We start from the raw sequence: 18,616 nt of genomic DNA, 5'->3' as shown, positions 1-18,616 counted from the left end.
AAATTAATAAAAATCTGAACTCCATCCCTACACAGATGAATGCACCATGCATTTATTCTCTGCAGTTTTGGTTTCTGTTCTAGTCACCTGCATTTTTATGCATGGCTTAGAAGGCTTTCTGAATCCTTCGTTAAAACTATGGCTCTTTCATCTGTCAAGAAAGAGGCCTCCATGGACTTCTTCCCACTGGAATAGAGCTATAGGTACACACTGAGTCACTCTCCTGATGGTCGTACACTGTGCAACCTGTTTGCTTCCCCAACACCTTCTCTGAAGTGCAGCACACAGTTCAAAAAGTCATGGTGCAACCTATAAAGAAGCAGAATTTTCTAGGCTACTAAAAATTGTTTGTTGTAGCAGCAGCACTTCTTAGCTCCTTTCCTAAAGGAGATTTAAGCTTAAGATTTAACCTCAGATTTAAGCTTCTGCTGTTACTGTGTCAGCATCTCTTTCTAAATCACCAAATAAAGGGTCATAATCACAATTATGGCACCACCACTGATAAAATTTCTCCACCTCTGTTGATTATAATAACTCTTCCAAGTATGGCTTCATGCCCTCTTCATTTTGGAGAACACTTGACGGGGATTTGGTCACAATGAAAAGGGACTGGGTCAGCCACAGCCATTTCACTGAAGGTCCTGGCCCCCGTATGAGCAGCTTTAATAGTTTGCATCACATATTTTCATGCTGGCATTCTTGGTCCCCCAGACAGTTTAAGAAACAGCAAACACTTTATTCTTAGTAAGTAAACTTTTACACACACGGACTTAAACATTCTATTTTTAAAGGTGTTGCTGAAGTTTATTAACTTATCACTCTCTCATATCTCACTCTTTTTTTTTCATAGGGATGACTAAAACTTCTTCCACCATGGAAAATATATGACCCAAACTTGAATATTTTATAGCCAGTACTGAAGAAGCAGGAAGGAAACATGCAGGCAATCAGCATAAAGCAGCTTTTTCCAAACACAATCACTGCCATCTGAATGGATTTCCTTGAATTATGCCGAAGAATTAAACAAAATTTTAATGATGCCTCCTATTTTTTGTACTCAAATACTACTAGGCAGAGAGCATTCTTAAGTCAACTTTGCTTGTGCTTTATTAATGGGATTGACATTCCCAACATGTTTTTATTGTCTTGAAAATGATACTGGCATAGGAGGAAAAAAAGTGCTGTTTTTATTTGTCTGAAATACTGAATGCAACATTCATGAAAATCAGGCAAGGACATCAGTATTTTGTCATCAAACCAGTTAAGATCAACCCAAACACTTTTCTTAACATCAAAGGAAAGGCATATTTTTCTCCTTAGCTCTGATTGCAGCCAGCTGGAGCTTTACACAAAAACACAATAATAAAGAAGAAGGGAGGAAGAAGTGCTACCCTTCTCAGCATGACAGAAGAAGCAGCTTGCAGACAAAATGTTAAGTACGTATTTTACAGAGGCCCAGAGTAAATTCATTCAAATTTAGAAGAATTCAAATACATGCAGGCATAAATGACTCCCGTTTACTTAACGTAAGATCAACATTTCTAAATAAAGCTCTGCATATTCATAATACTGCATTTTAAACTCCAAGTATGCTCAAACCAGGAAATTTAGAATACAAATGCTTCTAACTGAGTTAAAAGACAGAACTAAAATACAGTACACAGATTTGGGAAACACTGGGATGTAGTAAAGAGTTTATGAAAGCTCTTTTGTGTCTAGAAGGCAACTCATTCTCCAAAGTAACTTTAATTTTCAATTAAACTGTATTCTAGCTTCCAGGTTTCTATTTTTTGGCCTTCTGCATGTACTATTTATGCTAATGTAACATCTTTGCATTGAATTTACCTTCTCTTTAAGTAAATGGTGTAGGTAGAGATTCCGGCACATGATTAACGTACTTTCACCCAGAAATAACTGGGCAATGTTTTTTATGCTGGGTGCTATATTTGGATATTTAGGTAGCTCTTAAGTGGAAAGCCAGCTAAACAGAGACAGAAACTGAACCATTTCAAACTGTAAAGCATGTTATGGACATATTTCCAGGCATCTGAGTAACAGCACAGCAGAATCATGAACGGAAAAAGCTTACATTTTGTTGGGCAAAATCCATACTTCTTGTCGACATCATAGTCGGAAGTGGTTCCACACCAGAACCATCCATCTGACCTGCCAGCATCTGTGCAGTCAGCATACCATTTACCACCAAACTTAAAAGGAAATACACAAGGGGCTCCATTGTCATTTCCTTTCACTGTGTAGGTATCTAAGGAGACACAACAATTCAAAAATGTACAAACATTAAAAAGAATGGGATATATAAGGGTTCATCTTTATGATCCTATTACAAAAGCAACTGTAGCAACTGTACCAGAAATGGGACATTGATCATCTTACTCTCGGTCTAAGCTAATATCCCTGTTCACAGTGAGACAAATTTTTGTTGCTAAGGGAGACAAGTGACCACAACTGACTGAGCCAAAGTAAGTACATTCCTGTGCTAAATTTCCCATGCATAACAATCAAAAGTACAAAATCCACACAATTAAGCAATTTTTTAAAGCGCAAAAAACTGTTGAGTGTTCCGTCAATAACTCAGTCAACTGCTGATCATTTTAGACGTGGAAGAACATGTACACGTAAACTTGAAAGATATATACCATGGAGTGACTCCAATATATTATGCCCAAATAAATTTTATATTTTTATCTAAAGATAATTCTTGTTTTATCAGAAACCCGACTCAATGAAACTTAACAAAGTGGCTATGATGCCTTTTATTGGTCTTAAAATCAAGACTCAAACACGGTTAGAAGGGAAAAAGGGATTTTACCTTGGTATTTATTTTAAGGATCCTTAGGTGCACTACGTTCAGGTTGAATGCACCCCAAGGCACACCGCAATGCACACCCCCCAAAAGATCGGGTATAACATTATAGGTTTTACTAATTAGCACATCTATCAAAGATTCCCCAATGAGAGGCTCAAGTGAGCCCCCCCTCCCCAAGGAACCTTCCCCTGGATGGTTCTATCTTAGTTTACAGAGTGTGTTCTGGAGAGGACCTTGGGGTCTGGGGCACACTAACCCCTACCTACGAAGCTTCTAGAATGTTTAGTCTCTTAGCAGAACAAACAAGTCCAAGAATGTAGGCAGAAAACACAAAGAATACAGAAAAGGCAAAAAATCATCATGGCATCAGCTAAAGCAGCTTTTTGTGTGTGCACATGTACTGTACAAGCATTGACGGAAGGACATACGGGGGAATTGTACTTGACAAGGACTTTTGGAGAGGTGACATGCTATGGGCACTGTCTCAGAGCTGCTAGAAAACAGAGGAGGAGGAAATAGCAGGACATTATTACATCTCCCTCCTGCCTTCTTTCACATAATTTGCTTTGCTAGGGTTCTTCTATTCTGGCTTCTGGCCAAAGACTAGTACTGTAATCAGCCAAGGTGTAAACCACAGAAACTGCACCCATACCTCCCTCTGTGACCATTTCTGTTTATCTAAGAATACTAAATGGGAAGTCAAATGTATTCCCAGATACCCATCATGAATATATATAGAGATGTATTATACACAACTTTTTCAAATTTAACTATTTAAAATATCTTATTTCTTTGTCTAACATTTTAGCACCAACTCTGAGACTCCCTTCAAACACCTAGGAAGACATATATTGGAAGTGAATATATCAAGAGCTAACTAATATCTTACAGATAGTTAATATTTGCACCCAAAGGAAAAAAAATATAACCAACAGACTATACATTTACACTACATCTTTCTGTACACACATAGTAAATAGTAAAAGCTATAATCAACTGTTGTGTAATAGTTATACACATGTTTTGAATAACCATAGAATTTTCTATTCTCTCCAAATGAATCACTACCATGCATGGTTAATCATCCATCAGCACTTTGACAAGTTTGACAAAAAACTAAATTAATCCCTCAAAAAACAAAAAGCACACACTCAATCGAGTATTGTTGATTTCACCTGAATTCACACCCACTGATCATTAATAAGATTAAGGAAATTCTCCTACACATAAAAATATTTTAATTAACTACACATAAAAATGAGTTTTAAATACAGAAGTGAATTTACAGAACTTTACCTTCATAGCCTCGAGAACACAGATCGTCTGTGGTTCCGTAGACTTTCCACCTACTCCATAAACCAGATCCCTTGTACAGCATAATATTCCTTTCCTGTTTGTTTCCATAGTTGAAAAACAAATCTTCCCCTTGGATTGCAAAGAGAGTCTCATTTCTGCATTCCCATCGCTGAAGTTCACTAGCCTTGTCACAAGGATACAGAGTGATCGGAACCCAGTCTTTCTTCGAAGGCACTCCCAAGCACAATTTGAATGCTATGCTCATAAGCTGGTGATCTGAGACCCACCTGAATTTTTGTGACTCATTTTCTTGAACGCAAGGAGCAATAGTCACTGAATTAGAACTTTGAGCCAGTACACAGCGTTTGTGATCTTCATTATATATTAAGAAGATGCTAGTATCTGTAAGAAAAATAACACTGGAATCATTTGGGTTGAAGTAATCTTACCTACTATCTAAATGAAATATGAATCTGGACCCTCCCCTTAAAATCTCATCATCTGTTCAGCAAAAGAAGATGTGGAGTACACCTGTTAAAGTGACTCTACAATGCAACTAGTTCAGATGTGAGGACATTTCAACTATTTTGTGTCAGTGAAAGCATCTATACACAAAAGCCCAAGGCAGCAGAGGTGTAGATTAGTGTCTCCTTTAGGTTTAAAGCACGGGTTAAACTGAAGAGAGAAAACACACTCATGGTATTAATCCAAGCTGCACCCATGGGAGTTACTGAAAAGAGGGAGAACGGACACCGTAGAGAGCAGATCCTGACACTGAACTGTTCTGCAGCACTGGCTCCCGGGCATGGGGAGATGACAATAGTCACTAAGGGCTTCAGGCTCCATTTCCTTGCAGTGGGGAGCTCTGCTCTCAAAAGCCCTGTTAAAATCTTTAAAGTATTAACTGAGGGGAAGGATATGTTTTTAAGCTTTATACACAAGCTATTTGTAGAGCATATTTATTTTTCACTTCAGTCATCGGTGACTTTTTCTTACATCTCTTCATTATGAATGAAATACTAACAGCAGTGGGATTTGCCATCACAAGGTATGCCTCTTCATGACTTATGAAAATATACAAAGCTCTTCATAGCTTCCCAAGTTATTTTTCCCTCTTAGTAAACAGTGATTCTCAGCATGCATTTTTATGTATTCAAGGTTGATTTCAAAATTGTAGCCACTTGAAAAGTTTTTAGTGTTTTTACACTTGGATGTGCTATGAAGTGTAATATTTCTGAGCTGACCTTGCTGAAAGACTGAAAATTCTCCTCTCTGATCCACCTGAGATGCATTTTAGCACAGTAACTTAATCATGTTCTTTCATATAAGGTAACGGGATGCACAACATTTTAAAACTATATTTTAACTGGGCTATGAGCTAGGAAGGAGAAACATTAATTTATCTGACTCTGGGGATTGAAGCTAATTAAAACACTATTTATTTTAGTGTATTATTACCAAACTAAACAAATTCTATAAAGGAGAAATATTTAAGGGGAAAAGAGGTTAACCACAGAAAAAATTTCCCTTCTCTGCTGAGTCTCTAATGTGGAAATTATCATACTTTTCTGCAGAAGAACAACCTGGGAACAAATAACCTCTCTCTCAGAAAAAGAGCTGACCTAGACTTATCTCATCTATAGTTCAGCTTCCTTCTCTTGTCCTTTGGCTTCCAACTCACTGGGAAGTAATGTAAAACTGATGAGCACTGGAGGCAGAAATTGTTGTCTTTTGCCAATCTGTTTTACTCACAGACAATACAAGGAAATGTATAATTATCACTGCTGGTGACAACTTCTTTTTATTCTGCTTTTCTACTAGCATTTAGCACAATGTTATTGTAAACTGATATATGCAGTGCTTGCAACTCCTCTTTTCCTGAAATAGTGTTTAAAGCTTCTGGATAAAAGAGATGTCAGACAATTCCACATGTGTAGAAAACACTGCCAGATTTTTCAAACTGCTAAAATTGTATTTGTGGCCTAAAATAACATTGCTTATTTTCTGGTTCTTGTGGTGTTAAAGAGAAGATGCTATGCACATGAAAAAGGTATCCCTAAGATACTGGATTGCTGCATCCAGCAATGAAAGGGTGCAGAGTTCCGACTTCAGAAACAAAATTAAAAATCTGAACAAAGAGGTCTGGCCAGTGGGGATGGAGAGGGGGACAAAACTTAGGCTCTCTACTATTCTGACAGTGCCTTTTACAAAGCTTTAGAAGTGTGTACACCCAACACACCTGCTTATACAAGGGCCCCACTGCACATTCTCAGTGCAGGGTGTAGTACGTATGTAAGCAGCTAAAGGCCAACACAGCCAAGCAGGCATAGAAAAGAAGTCGACACCAAAACAGGAGAACAGGAGGTAGCAGGATGCTGGAGCAAGTGTGGCTGAGGCTGTGATTGCAGGATTTCATTTCCCTCAGTATTGCTCCTCTCTAGTCCATGGCCATCGAGCAGACTTGTAACTGTAACTGTATTGCTCCAGTTTACAGTTTTATTTCTGTTTGTTCTGCTTTCTTGGTCACCGAAAGGGGATTCCCATACAACAGTATCCATGTGAGTATTTAGATAGTCTAGGAGAAACAAGCCAGGTATTTGTGCAGCACTTCCTCTGCCCTGCTAACTCCTCTCTGTAAACACTTGATAACACTCTTGCCAACATGATGAGCCATATCTGTAAAATGGGCTGAGAATTACACATATCACCATTAGCTGTGTTTCACTGTTCTGTAGCAACACTTGTTACAGAGCTCTGTAACAGGTGCTGCTCTTCACTACAGATGAACCGTGGGTGGAACGCTTTAAGGTCCACCACAGTGTGCTCATGAGTACCACAGTGTTAGTACTTTGAATTAAGCCTATTTCTAACAGTAATTCATATTTTGAAAGTTACAGCTGGAAGGAAGTTCTTTAAAATGCATAAGAACATGCCAGGCTTGGGAAACAACTTCACCATTACCACAACCAGCCATTCAGGGGGATCCAGCATCTTTTCCCTGAAACGTCCCAAGTAGATCCCAGTAGAATTTTTCTCACAGGTTTTCATTTTTCTTTACCCACCACTCTGTGACTATTTGCTTATCCATCTCTGGCCCCAAGTTGTATCTTAAGAATTGTGCCAAGCACTTCAGAATCTCACCAGACAGTGTCATTTCCACAGTAGAGATTTCCAGTGTGCCAAACTGGCTCCACACTCTGCAGCACTTGCAAACCATTACAGATTATGTGAGTGTAAATAAAGAAGTAACCCGTGAAGCCAGTGAAGTGCTGCCAGTGTTAAACACTAACGGAGAGCACCAGAAGAGCACCCCAAAAGTCAGGAGCAAAAGAGGAGGGAGCAAGGAGGCAGCAAGCAGGTAGGATGACTGTCTTCTCTACAGACTCTTGCTTACCAGTCAGCCTAAACTGATTGTTGCTAATTACATAAATGAAGAAAGGTTACAAGGCAGTGTTGTGAAGTTTTGCATCAGTAGATCTTAATCTAGAGAGCAGAGGATGCTGAGAGGTTTTCAGGAAGGTCAGGTGAAAAACTTTCACTGAAAAACAGTTGTGAGCTGGAAATCATGGTAAGTCTCAGAGCAAGTGGGTACAAACTCCAGGTATCACCGAGCAACACAACTTCCCCGTTTCCACACCTCTATCCATACCAGCACCTCAGCTACCTTGAAATCCCCCCATGAAAGCCATCTGCCAAAAGCAGGGCCCATCAAAGAGGAGGGCAGGCAGAGCCCCAGCGCCAGGCACGTCCGCAAACCTCTGCGTGAGCAGGTCTCTGAGGGAAAGCTGGGTGATGGTATTAAATCAATCGGGGACCTAGCAGAGCAGTGGGGGAAACTGAGGCAGCGCCAGTGACAGCCCTGTTCGGCACCCACAGCGCCATGGGTACCCAAAAGTCCGCCCTGCCGGGCAGCTTTGCCCACCGGGCACCTCTGGATGCGGGAAGCCGCCTCCATCAGCGCGCCCGCCGCAGTGAGGGTTAAAATGGTCCTGGGCTTCACCTGCGCTCTTTCCCCACGCCCCCCGTAAGCCCCAGGTCAGGCTCGGCTCTGTGCCTGCCGTGACCCCTCATTTTTCGGCTCGCCTCACCCCGCACAGCCCCTGCGGGCACTTACCCAGCAGCGGAAAAACCCGGGGGAGAAGCCCGAGGAGAAGCAGGAGCAGGGAGGGAGCCATGGCCGCGGCTCCGCCCGTGGCGCCCCGCGGCTCAGAGGAGAGGGCGTCCCGCCGGGCAGGTCCTCCGCACTTGTGAAGGGCTGGTGGATCAGGGGAAAACTCTGCGCTCCAAATGATAAGGAAATATCCTGTCACATGGGGCGTTTTGAAATAACAGGAATTCGCTGTTCAAACTTTGCTTTCCTAAGCTGATTTTTTTTCCCGTAGCGGAGGAAAGAGCCTCCTTCAGGCATGTGCAGGTGATAAAGCGGTGATAGCTGAGAGGAGCGCTGCTTTTTTTGTTGTTGCCGTTGTGCGTGGTGTTTGTTTTTTTCTTTTATCCCCCAAGCGACTCGGTCAGCGTTGCATCTGGGTCAGTGGTTTGTCTTCCAAGAAAATTAACCAAACCCGCTGCGAGGGAGGAGGACATCCCTCTCCTTTCCTTCTAGGATAAGGAAAGGCGAAGGATGAGGGGTAAGAAACCCAAGTCTCAGAGAAAACCCCTGCTCGAACGAGCAGGTTGCTCCCCAGAGCAAGGACTGCAGAAGGAGCAGCGACCTACTTTTGGGAACCCGGGATCTGGGTTGCGCCCCCGTCCCCATCACTCCTCCCCCAGGCGCGAGCAGGTCGCTCCGCCGGGAGCGGGGCGCGGCCGAGGCTCGGGGCTGCCAAGGAGGAGCCCGAGAGGAGGAGGGACCTTAAGAACCCTAAGAGGCATTGCTGAGCTCCAATAAATGAACTTCGGCCGATTTGTTTGTTTGTTTATTCTACTGACAGTGATAGCTCTATCTGCTGTTAACAGGACTCGAATCTTGCTCGTGAATCAGTGTAAGACAGAACCTTGCCTGCTAGCTGGGTTTCACAAGCTGAAGCACCTGCCTGGAATTAAATGGTCTTTCTGAAAAGGTGTTTTTAGAGCACAGTCTGCCTTCAGGTTATTACGGCTTCTTGCTATGCTGGATACAAGACCTTCCCCATGTGATTTTTGTGGAGAGCAGCGTATTATTTCTTCGAGATCACTATCCATATACAGTCTGAAGAGTCCCAAATGGATTGAAAACATCAGTCTTACTGTTGTTTTACATAGAGAGGCCTTTAGAACATCTAGGACTTACTGGGTATTTTGATGGGGCATACATGAGGATCAGGGGGCACCTTATTGCTCTCTACAACACCCTGAAAGGAGGTCGTAGTGAGGTGGGGGTCAATCTCTTCTCCCAGGTGACAAGTGACAGGACAAGAGGAAGTGGTCCTAAGTTGCACCAGGGAAGGTTTAGACTGGATATTAGGAAAAATTTCTTTCCTGAAAGAGTAGTCAAGCACTGCAACAGGCTGCCCATGGAAATGGTTGAATAACCATCCCTGGAAGCGTTTAAAGATGTGGAGAAGTGGTGCTTAGAGGCATGATTTATTGGTAGGCTTGGAAGTGCTGGATTAATGGTTGGACTCAATGATCTAAGAGTCTTTTCCAACTTTAAGATTCTATAATTCTATGAATCTGCAAAGCAACAAACCTACCATGTGTATGAAGAACTGTCATGCAGCAGCTGTCCCTGTGCTGTCATGCACTTGGAAATCTCTGATAAGTATTAAAAAATCTTCAAAAGCCTCCTTGATGGAAGTTCTGGGTGGAAAAGTACAGCACATGCAGGGAAACACCAATATGAGATTAGTATGGAAAGAGGCGGAGCAGAGTAAGAAGGTACTTTGACACTATTGTAAGAGGAGAAGAAACAACGGAGATGAAAACCAAGCTCATTTGAAGTCAACGAAATTCCTTTAAATACTGGAAAGGATTGCAGACAGGCACTTCAGCTGTGTTGGGTCCTCTTGGGGGCTACATAAGGGGAGTAAAGAGGAAGTGGTTCATAATTTCTCTCAACATCTGTATAACCACATAAAGGTCAGGAACAGCCTGGCCCAGGGACAGGAGGTGGGAAGTATTTCAGCCATAATCAGCAATGTTCTGTATTGTTGTGTTGATGAATTGTCATGTGGGAAACTTAATCTCTTGCTGTAGTGTATGGCAGATATTTTTCCCTAATTATGTGCAAAACCCAAAAGCCCAGGAAAACATCCAGTGCTAAAAGGAACAAGTCAGAAGACTCAACAATGCTGCTGCCCTAACAGAACACTGCTATTTCTAAGACCAGCACTGAAATTTTGGGCATTTGTGGTATTCTTTTGGCTCAAGATAAACAGAGAAGGGAGACACTTCAGTCTCAGTGTTCAGTCTCAATGTAAGCAGATAAAACTGCCACCAAAGTCTTTATATGGTTTTGTAGAGACTGCTTATGTGATGGTTATGTGCAGCAAAGGCTGCATGTAACTTGAATATATGTGTTGCACAAATAGGCAGAAAAAGGGAATTAAGGAGAAGAGTAGTGATAACTCTTTGGCTGTCAGTGGCTGTACCAGGAATGAGCTGTACTCTGAAGTGACAGAAGAAACTGTATTATGCTATTCTTGGAGTTTCTCAAAACTGAACTGGCCAAGCTGCTGAGCAACTTGATCCAACTCAGCCCTTCTTTAGAGAGGAGGTCATGCTAGATGACTTCCCAAGGTCTCTTCCAACCAAAATGAGACTTCAGAAGAGCTACTTCCAAGAGAAGTATTCCAGCCTCCCTTCCTGATCTGAAAGCTGCCTTTTTCTCATTGTCCCTTAACACTCACTGGAGATACTGGAGATAGTACCCGTCCAAAGCCATTTTGACACAGACATGTGTGATCCATACATATATATGTCTATGTGTGTATACTTATGCCTACACAAAGCCCCTGTCTAGAGCAGCACAGGTTTTGATGAGCTTATTCACGTATGCTCTGTGTCTCATCTGCAGCACACTCGTCACTAATTATATCTGGATCTGTCTTCCTCTTTCATCATGCAAATACATGACTCATATATTCTGATCTGATACAGTCAAAGGGAAAGATTTTCTCTCTTTTGAGACAAAAGGGGTCAGCAAAGTCTCAGGCTGTAGTGATTTGTAGGCAAAAAGTTACCAAAAGCTCAATCTGCTAAATAACTAATGACAGGGTACATGTCCTAGATAGACACATGTTTTCATCTCTCCCGTGGGTAGAAAGCCAGCTGACATTTACACAGAACAGAAGGGCTTGAATTCCTCTGAGACAGGTTACACCCTCTCTTCTTCTGGCACATCCAGTTCTTGCAACTGGTCATTCTTCCTGGCAAAACACTCTGAAATCCTGAGGCCACAGTGGCCCTTGACTTTTACAGCCAAGTGGAAAATGGGAAGTTCAGTCCTAAATGAAATCATATCCAGACCTGAAACATAATATGCCTGTATTGCATGTGTGGAAGAAAAACAAATTGATTACTATCCATGCTTTTACATTTGCATCCAAGATGTTTTGTGATGTTTCATGCGGAAGCCTGTATCTCTCAGATGGTGTTCCATAGTTATCTGCACATTACTAATATTTGCACGGGTGCTGCAGTGGGTTACCTGCAATGGAAGCCTAAAACCCTTTCTGTATTTCATTAGTCATCCTGGAGTATTTAAATAAAGTATTTAAACATTCTCACACTACTGAATGATTTTGGAAAGAGAGCTTTCTAGAAGATTGTACTGTTGCAAAGAGATAATTAAAGTTAGACATTGTACTGGTTTTGACTGGGATGGAGTTAATTTTCTTTGTAGCAGCTGAGATGGTGATATGTCTTGGGTTTATGACCAAAACAGTGTTGATAATACAGGGATGTTTTAGTTATTAGTGAACAGTTTTGCACAGCCTCAAAGCCTTTTCTGCTTCTCATGCTACGCCATCAGTGAGCAGGCTAGGGTGGGCAAGAAGCTGAGAGGGCACACAGCCAGGACAGTTGATCCCAATGGACCAAAGAGGTATTCCACACTCTATGATGTCATGCTCAGCCATAAAAGCTGGGGGAATGAGAAGGGAGGGCAGACATTCAGAGTAATGGTGTCTGTCTTCCCAAGGCTCTGATTTCCTTGGGAATTAGCTGAACACCTGTCTGCCACCAGACTGTAATGAAATAATTCCTTTTTTCATTTGGTACATGCAGCTTTTTGCTTTTCTTATTAAAACGTCTTTATTTCACCCTCAAGTTTTCTCACTTTCACCCTGCTGTTCTCTCCCCCATCCTGCTGCAGGAGAGTGAGCGAGCAGCTGTGTGGGGTTAAGCTGCCAGCTGGGGTCAAACTACAACAGACACAGACTAAAACATTACTTATTAAGATAATTTCAAGAACTTTACCATTCTGTACATTCTAATTAGTATTTAGGAGTGAGAGAATTTTTGTTCATTTAAACCAGAATCTTTCAGAGTCAAAAGGAGTTAAAAGCTAAGAGGAAAATCACAGAAAACGGACAGAAATCTTGAATTTTCTCAAAGAATTTTCAATGACTGTCAGACTAAATGTATCTATCAAGTTGAGGAAAAATTACAGCACTGTTGTGTATGAACTAAAAGAGCAAGGACACAAACCTGTGAATGCTGGGTGTGGATCAACAGCCACCACAGTTTATTTCAAGTGTAGCTAAAGCTGAAGCAGACACATTTCTTCCATACAGGAGCTAGTAGAAAGAAGGGTTATGAACACTTTCAGCATTTTTTCATCTCATCTCTTGCTTTGCAAGGCTTAAGCTCATCTTGTTGATTTCTGCAAGCACACAACACAGCTAATAGGAACAGCAAACAAAATAACACGTAAGTAGGACACAGTCCAGCACTGGTTTGACAGTACCATTATCTCAACAACAAATTGTGCCCACTGGTGAGAAAACAAAAGGAAAAATAATGCAGTAATACACTGCCAAGAAATTAAATTCATTGCTCTGTAATTACTTGAAATCCCACCAGAAGAAAAGCTCCTCTAAATACACAAATGTATTCAGCCCCTACACATCCTAAAACAGCAGTACAGTCATCCTAACCTCCCTTTGCTGTCAGTGGACAGAGCAAAGGAGGAGCAAGAAATAGAGGACCAATTTAGGTGTCATACTCTTATGCTTGGTCTTACTTAAGTTGAGCCTGGGCCTGAATTCCTGAACATCATTGTGCTAAGCAGTACAAAAGAATAAATATTAAATCAGAATGACTTTTTTTTCCTCAAGATAACACCTCAAGCCTTTATTGTGACACCCTACGTCTATTTCTTTTTTTAAAAATACCTTTTTTGAATTACATTAAATCCATGCTACAAATCCCCTGCAGCCAGAAGGCAGAAAGGGAGTTCTACTGTGGAAGCATTTGTTGATCTTCGTGGTCTATTCCACTTTCTTTCTCATTCTGTAGTAATAAATCACTCCTAACTAACACTGTGGGAATTTTGCTTTAATTACAGTGTTCTACATGGCAAAGAGCTGTACACACCCAGAGCAGTGGGACCCATGGCTCTGTTATCTACACAACAGACAATTACTGGATTTCCATTTCTTATTTATCTAGGTACAATAAGCCTTTTGATAAGACTACTTCTCTTAACAAAATGAATACACATCTTTAATCCTGGTCATAACTTTATGAGTACACCTGTGGTCTGTAAGATTTCTCCGAGCTTAATAATCACAGAGAATCATCAAGTTTGGAAGAGACCTTCAAGATCATCAAGTCCAACAATCAAAGTAACACCGCTATAATCTCCCCTAAACCAAATCCCCAACATCCAGACATCTCTTGAACTCTTCCACAGGCAGTGATTCCATCACCTCCTTGGCCAATTTATACCCATGCCTAACCACTCTTCCAGTGAAATAAAAATTTCTAGTATCTAAAATTTGGAACTCAGTGGGAGTAGAGCAGGACACACTTTAATATAAACCCGTAGCCTACTTATAACAGTTACCACCTTTGAGCTGTATGTTCATTTCCAGTTATTTATCATGGTTAACAGGAGATGTAGAAGAAGTATGGCAGTAAATATATGAAACAGTATTTAATAAAGGATGAAGAGAAATAGTTATTTTAAGAAATGTGTGGCAAAAGATGATACATAACAGGAAAAAGTATCAGATGATAGGAAAAGATACAGAGCTGATTTGTACTTTCTACTTGCCCTATCAAAATACATGTGCCAAAGAAAATCCAGGTTAATTCAGAAACAACAGTCTTCATATCCATTGTCATTATCAACTCAAAATATAGCCATGGCAGGAGCACAGGGTTCCTTCAAGAACTATCCTCCTTTAGGACAGAAATAAATCAGTAGGAGAAAGCATTTAAGAAGAAACTCCCAAGAAGGCAGTTAAGGGATCAATGGGTAAATGCCAGGTAGAGAGTCTGGGTTGGCTTTGTTAGCAGAGAAGAGGATTACTTACAGGTTTTTTGGCTGGACTTTCTTTAACTTTACTTCAAATAATCAAATTTGGGATGCAATCATAGGCCACACTCCTTAACCACAGATTTGATCCTGTGTCTCTGGAATAGGAAACTATGGCATCCCTGTAAGTATTAAGAGGATACCGAGAAATCTTTAAATCATTCTTTTGGCAAATCTTATGTTGAGATGTTGTTGAGCAATGTTTTAATACCCTGTACTGTAAATAAAAGTCTACAATGATGAGCATGCCAGTAAATCTATGCCATCCTGAATACTCATTCATGATGGTTGCAGTAGCAAAATACCACACAGGACGTAAGAAAGGAAAGAGGTTTCAGTGCAATTTCCCAAAGAAATATGAAATCAAGCAATAATATTAATTTTAAACAGCATGTATTTTTAAAACAGATTATAGTATCCCTAATGTCAGTCAGATAATTTTTAAAAATTACTGCTAGCCCCAAATTTATGAAATGTCACCCATGGTATAGGGTTTACCCATGGGTAGAATATTACATTTTTGAATGGAAATATACCTAATTTCAGTAAAGGCACTGAGAACTGCAGTTTCCTATCTGATTTAATGTTCAAACCTTCTGTCTGATTCAAAAATTCTTTAAGCTTACACTGTTAAAACATTTTTTAACCATTTTTTGCAGAATTAAAAAAGTTTTTTCAGAAAATTAATTCAGCAAAGACTGAAATATTATGAAGTATTATGTAAACTAAACAGTTATTGAGTATACATTATCAAAGCTTCAATATAGTAGGGGGGCAAATTAAATTTTATTTCAAAGATCATGTTTATATTTTATTCTAATTTCAACAACAGGATTTTTATTTTGACAATATTTCCTGCAAAACAGGATAGAGTTTCCATGCCTCAATGCTGTCTGTGTCAGAACAGACTGAGCATCCCACTGAGTGACTTCCCTTTAGGCCAGCTCCAGCACCATGAGATGACCCCCATCTCACTACAGCTCACCTTCTGTTTTGCTCGTAAACGTGCTGGCTTTGTCACTCCTATGACCAAGACTGACAATGATTTTTTTAGTTTGCTATTGTTTAGTCACTAAATAATGTTGTTTCCTTTAGTCCAAATTTGTTTATGCGTTCAGATGCAGCTCATCAGGTTTGTTTGAAGAGTGATTGTCGTTCTGGCTTCACAAGCAGCGGTGACTCCCCAGACCACAGCAGGCTGCACTGGCCCGGGCCCCTGCAGAGCCAGGGATGCTTCCCACAGCGCATTTCAGACCTGCAGCACGAGTCCTGTCACTGCAGCGTCACCCACGAACACCCACAGCTGGGCATAAAGCCAGCTCCAGGTACCCAACCTCGTGATCCCACGTTTCACTCACCCTTACAAGGATGTAGTTACTACCTCCCTCCACTTGCTAGAGAAGCATATAGGGTGAAATGTATATTGAGTACTCAATATAATGAAATTTATAAGACAAAAAGTAGCTGAGATAATCTCAAAACTGTTCTCCCCCCCAGCCTACTTCCAGTGAAATAAAGGCCATGTAACAAATTTATAGATTGTAACCTAAAGGGGTATGTGTGAAGGAGGGTGACCTGTGAGATGGGGGTAGAGGGAGGGAGGCTGGTACTACCCGGTGTGTGGGAGCAGCTCTGATAGAGGGAGCAGACCTGCTGGGGGAGAGGCGGAGCTGGGGTGTTGCTGAGTGCTGAGTGCAGGGGTGTTGCCTTCGCACATGCTGAAACACAAAGACCGGACTGGTGTAAAGCATATTTACTAATCCTTAATCCTTCTCTGGATCTCAGGAGCCTGCTGGAGTGGCAATAATGAACCTTTTCACTTTTTCCTCCATCTGCTCATCTGTAACTGAACTTCAGGGCAGCTTGGCTCCAAGAGATGAAGAGTTCACCACCTCTTCTTGATGCAGTGTCTCCTGCACGAGGCCTTAGTGGAACAACCATAAAGAGAAAACAGAAGTTTAAATTGCTCTGTTCCCCTTTTGAAGTTTTGATAACATAAAAGGGGTGAGTCTAAGTCTGTAGATAATAATTTCTGTGAAATTCAACAGTCTTGCCTTGAATTTTAAGAAGTTTGACAAGAGCTCCAAAGTTAATAAAATATGTAGCAACATGTTAAATACATGAACAGCACTATACCACCCCGAAGAACCTGCCACCTGAAAAGTGCTGGGTGAACCAGTACTGAAATGACTCAGGCCAGAAGCAGCTAAGTAAGGGACTCAGACTCCATTTCTCTGCATGTGCATGGTACATGGCACAGTCACCTGTGCCCCATTTCTCTGGTTTAAGACATGCTGATGTAGTGTCCTGAGTAGGTCTTTTAATCCTTGCAAGACAATGACGACTCCTAGGTGAGATAGTTACATCACGATAAAACTTGTTTGCAGATGGGGTGACTAAGTACAATCATGAAAGCTTTCCTCAGAAGAGCAGGGAGCCAGGTGGGCCTGAAAACCACATCAAAGACCAAAACAGAAGGCAGCAGCACCTGGGTCCTAGCAGAAAAATGTCCTGTCCAAGAAAACTATTCAGGGCACAGTACTTTCACAGTATTTTCTGTGATTATACCCCTTTTTTGCACCAGCAGTGTGGGTCAGCCCTCACGCATATGGATATTGACAGCACTACAGGGCTGAGGAGCCTCATACTCTCTCCCCATCTCCCCTACAAAATAGTCCTGTACCTCCACCCTGACCAGATAGCAGCAGTCCTGTTACCAGGAGAGCTTCATCTCCTGTTTTCATACAGATACAAGTTGTCTATGGGTGACCTGGACTCCAACTTTTGTTGGTATTTCCATAGATGAACATTTCTTATGTAAGTTAAAAAAAAAAGTAAAAAGTAAAACCAAACCAAACCCTGAACAAATTAAAACCTCAAAACATAACAGGGAAAGAGTGTCCTGTAAAAGGTACCTAGAGGAAAGGCATAATAATCCCAAACCAGAGAGAGTTTGGGAGAGCCTTGGCTAGCAGCAAGAGATCAGCCACAGTTGTGGCTGATTTATTTTGATGCCTCTTTTCAGTGGGAGTTAGGCATAATAATAACTTTAAAAATATCAATCATAGATGTTAGGTTAATCCTGAATGTGAAGTTGCGAGACTGATTGAATGGCAGTTAAACAAGAAAAAAAACACAAATGGAAATAATTTCTCTGATAGGTTAAGAACAGTTTCATGACAGGGTAGGTATTTGCCTTTTTTGAGATTTGTTTTGTCACTATCTTTTCTACAATTTTCCATCTCCACTATTTCATATAAGAAGCTTTTAAATACTTCAAATCACTTCTGTTATTTCAAGCACTGTGAGAGTCCTTAGATAAAACAAACTGATTTTTCACTGACTAGTAGCTAACTATGCTATTCACATTTAAACCCAAGTTAGGTTACCTCCACCAGCAATCCCAGAAATTAGATATCTGCAGCATTCAGTTCAGTACAAGAGAATCTTAGAGTCTGTTTCTGAAGGTACAGCAGCAATTGTGCTATTTGGTATTTCCCCCAGTACAGTGCATAGCTGCTCAGGCAGCCCCACTGTGGCAGCCTGCCAAGCAACCCAGACAGCAGTGAGACAACAGCTTCATCCTCTCTGTGTTTCATTCTGACATTGTCACCTTATCTAAGCTTTCTGTAGAGTAATGGGTTTGAAATCCTGAACAACTCAAAATATCTGCATTTCTGAGAACAGCTTCCTTCTGCAGTATCAAAACATGCCATTTGCTTTTTCTTCCTAAAATAAAAATACTCACTTCAGCTCTGTTCTGCATGCAGGATTTTAATGGACTATTCTTCTTAGGAGTCCTGGCAGCTCTTCCTGCCTGTTATCTATGGCCAGAAGTGAGCTGATCCATCAGTTTTCACAGGAAACCAAATCAGCAAATGTCACACAGGAAGTGAAGCAGGATATAGTAAAACATGCTCCACATACACGTCCCGTGCTTCCTTTACACTTTTAAGGCTGAGACCCAAGTGGCAAACAGCAAACAGGGGTATGGGGGGGGAAAGAAAGCTGAAGAGCTTCATAAATCTTAA

At 41.1% G+C, this 18,616-nt stretch overlaps 1 protein-coding gene across 1 annotated transcript in view; it reads right to left on the bottom strand.

The window, feature by feature from the left end:
• LOC125327524 (macrophage mannose receptor 1-like) overlaps nt 1-8,813 on the bottom strand; it is a 61,003-nt gene extending 52,190 nt beyond the window's left edge. Inside the window, exons 1-3 of the mRNA XM_048307110.1 lie at nt 8,238-8,813; nt 4,124-4,525; nt 2,090-2,263 (exon numbers count right to left, since the gene is read on the bottom strand). Coding sequence (XP_048163067.1) covers nt 2,090-2,263; nt 4,124-4,525; nt 8,238-8,298 — 637 coding nt within the window. The 5' untranslated portion in view covers nt 8,299-8,813. The remainder of the gene's footprint in view (nt 1-2,089; nt 2,264-4,123; nt 4,526-8,237) is intronic.
• Between the last annotated feature and the right edge of the window lie 9,803 nt (nt 8,814-18,616).

Source organism: Corvus hawaiiensis, chromosome 1, assembly GCF_020740725.1.
Source record: "Corvus hawaiiensis isolate bCorHaw1 chromosome 1, bCorHaw1.pri.cur, whole genome shotgun sequence".
NCBI lineage: Eukaryota > Metazoa > Chordata > Aves > Passeriformes > Corvidae > Corvus > Corvus hawaiiensis.
The sequence above is the reverse complement of the archived record's forward strand: the minus strand, read 5'-3'. Positions and strand labels throughout refer to the sequence as shown.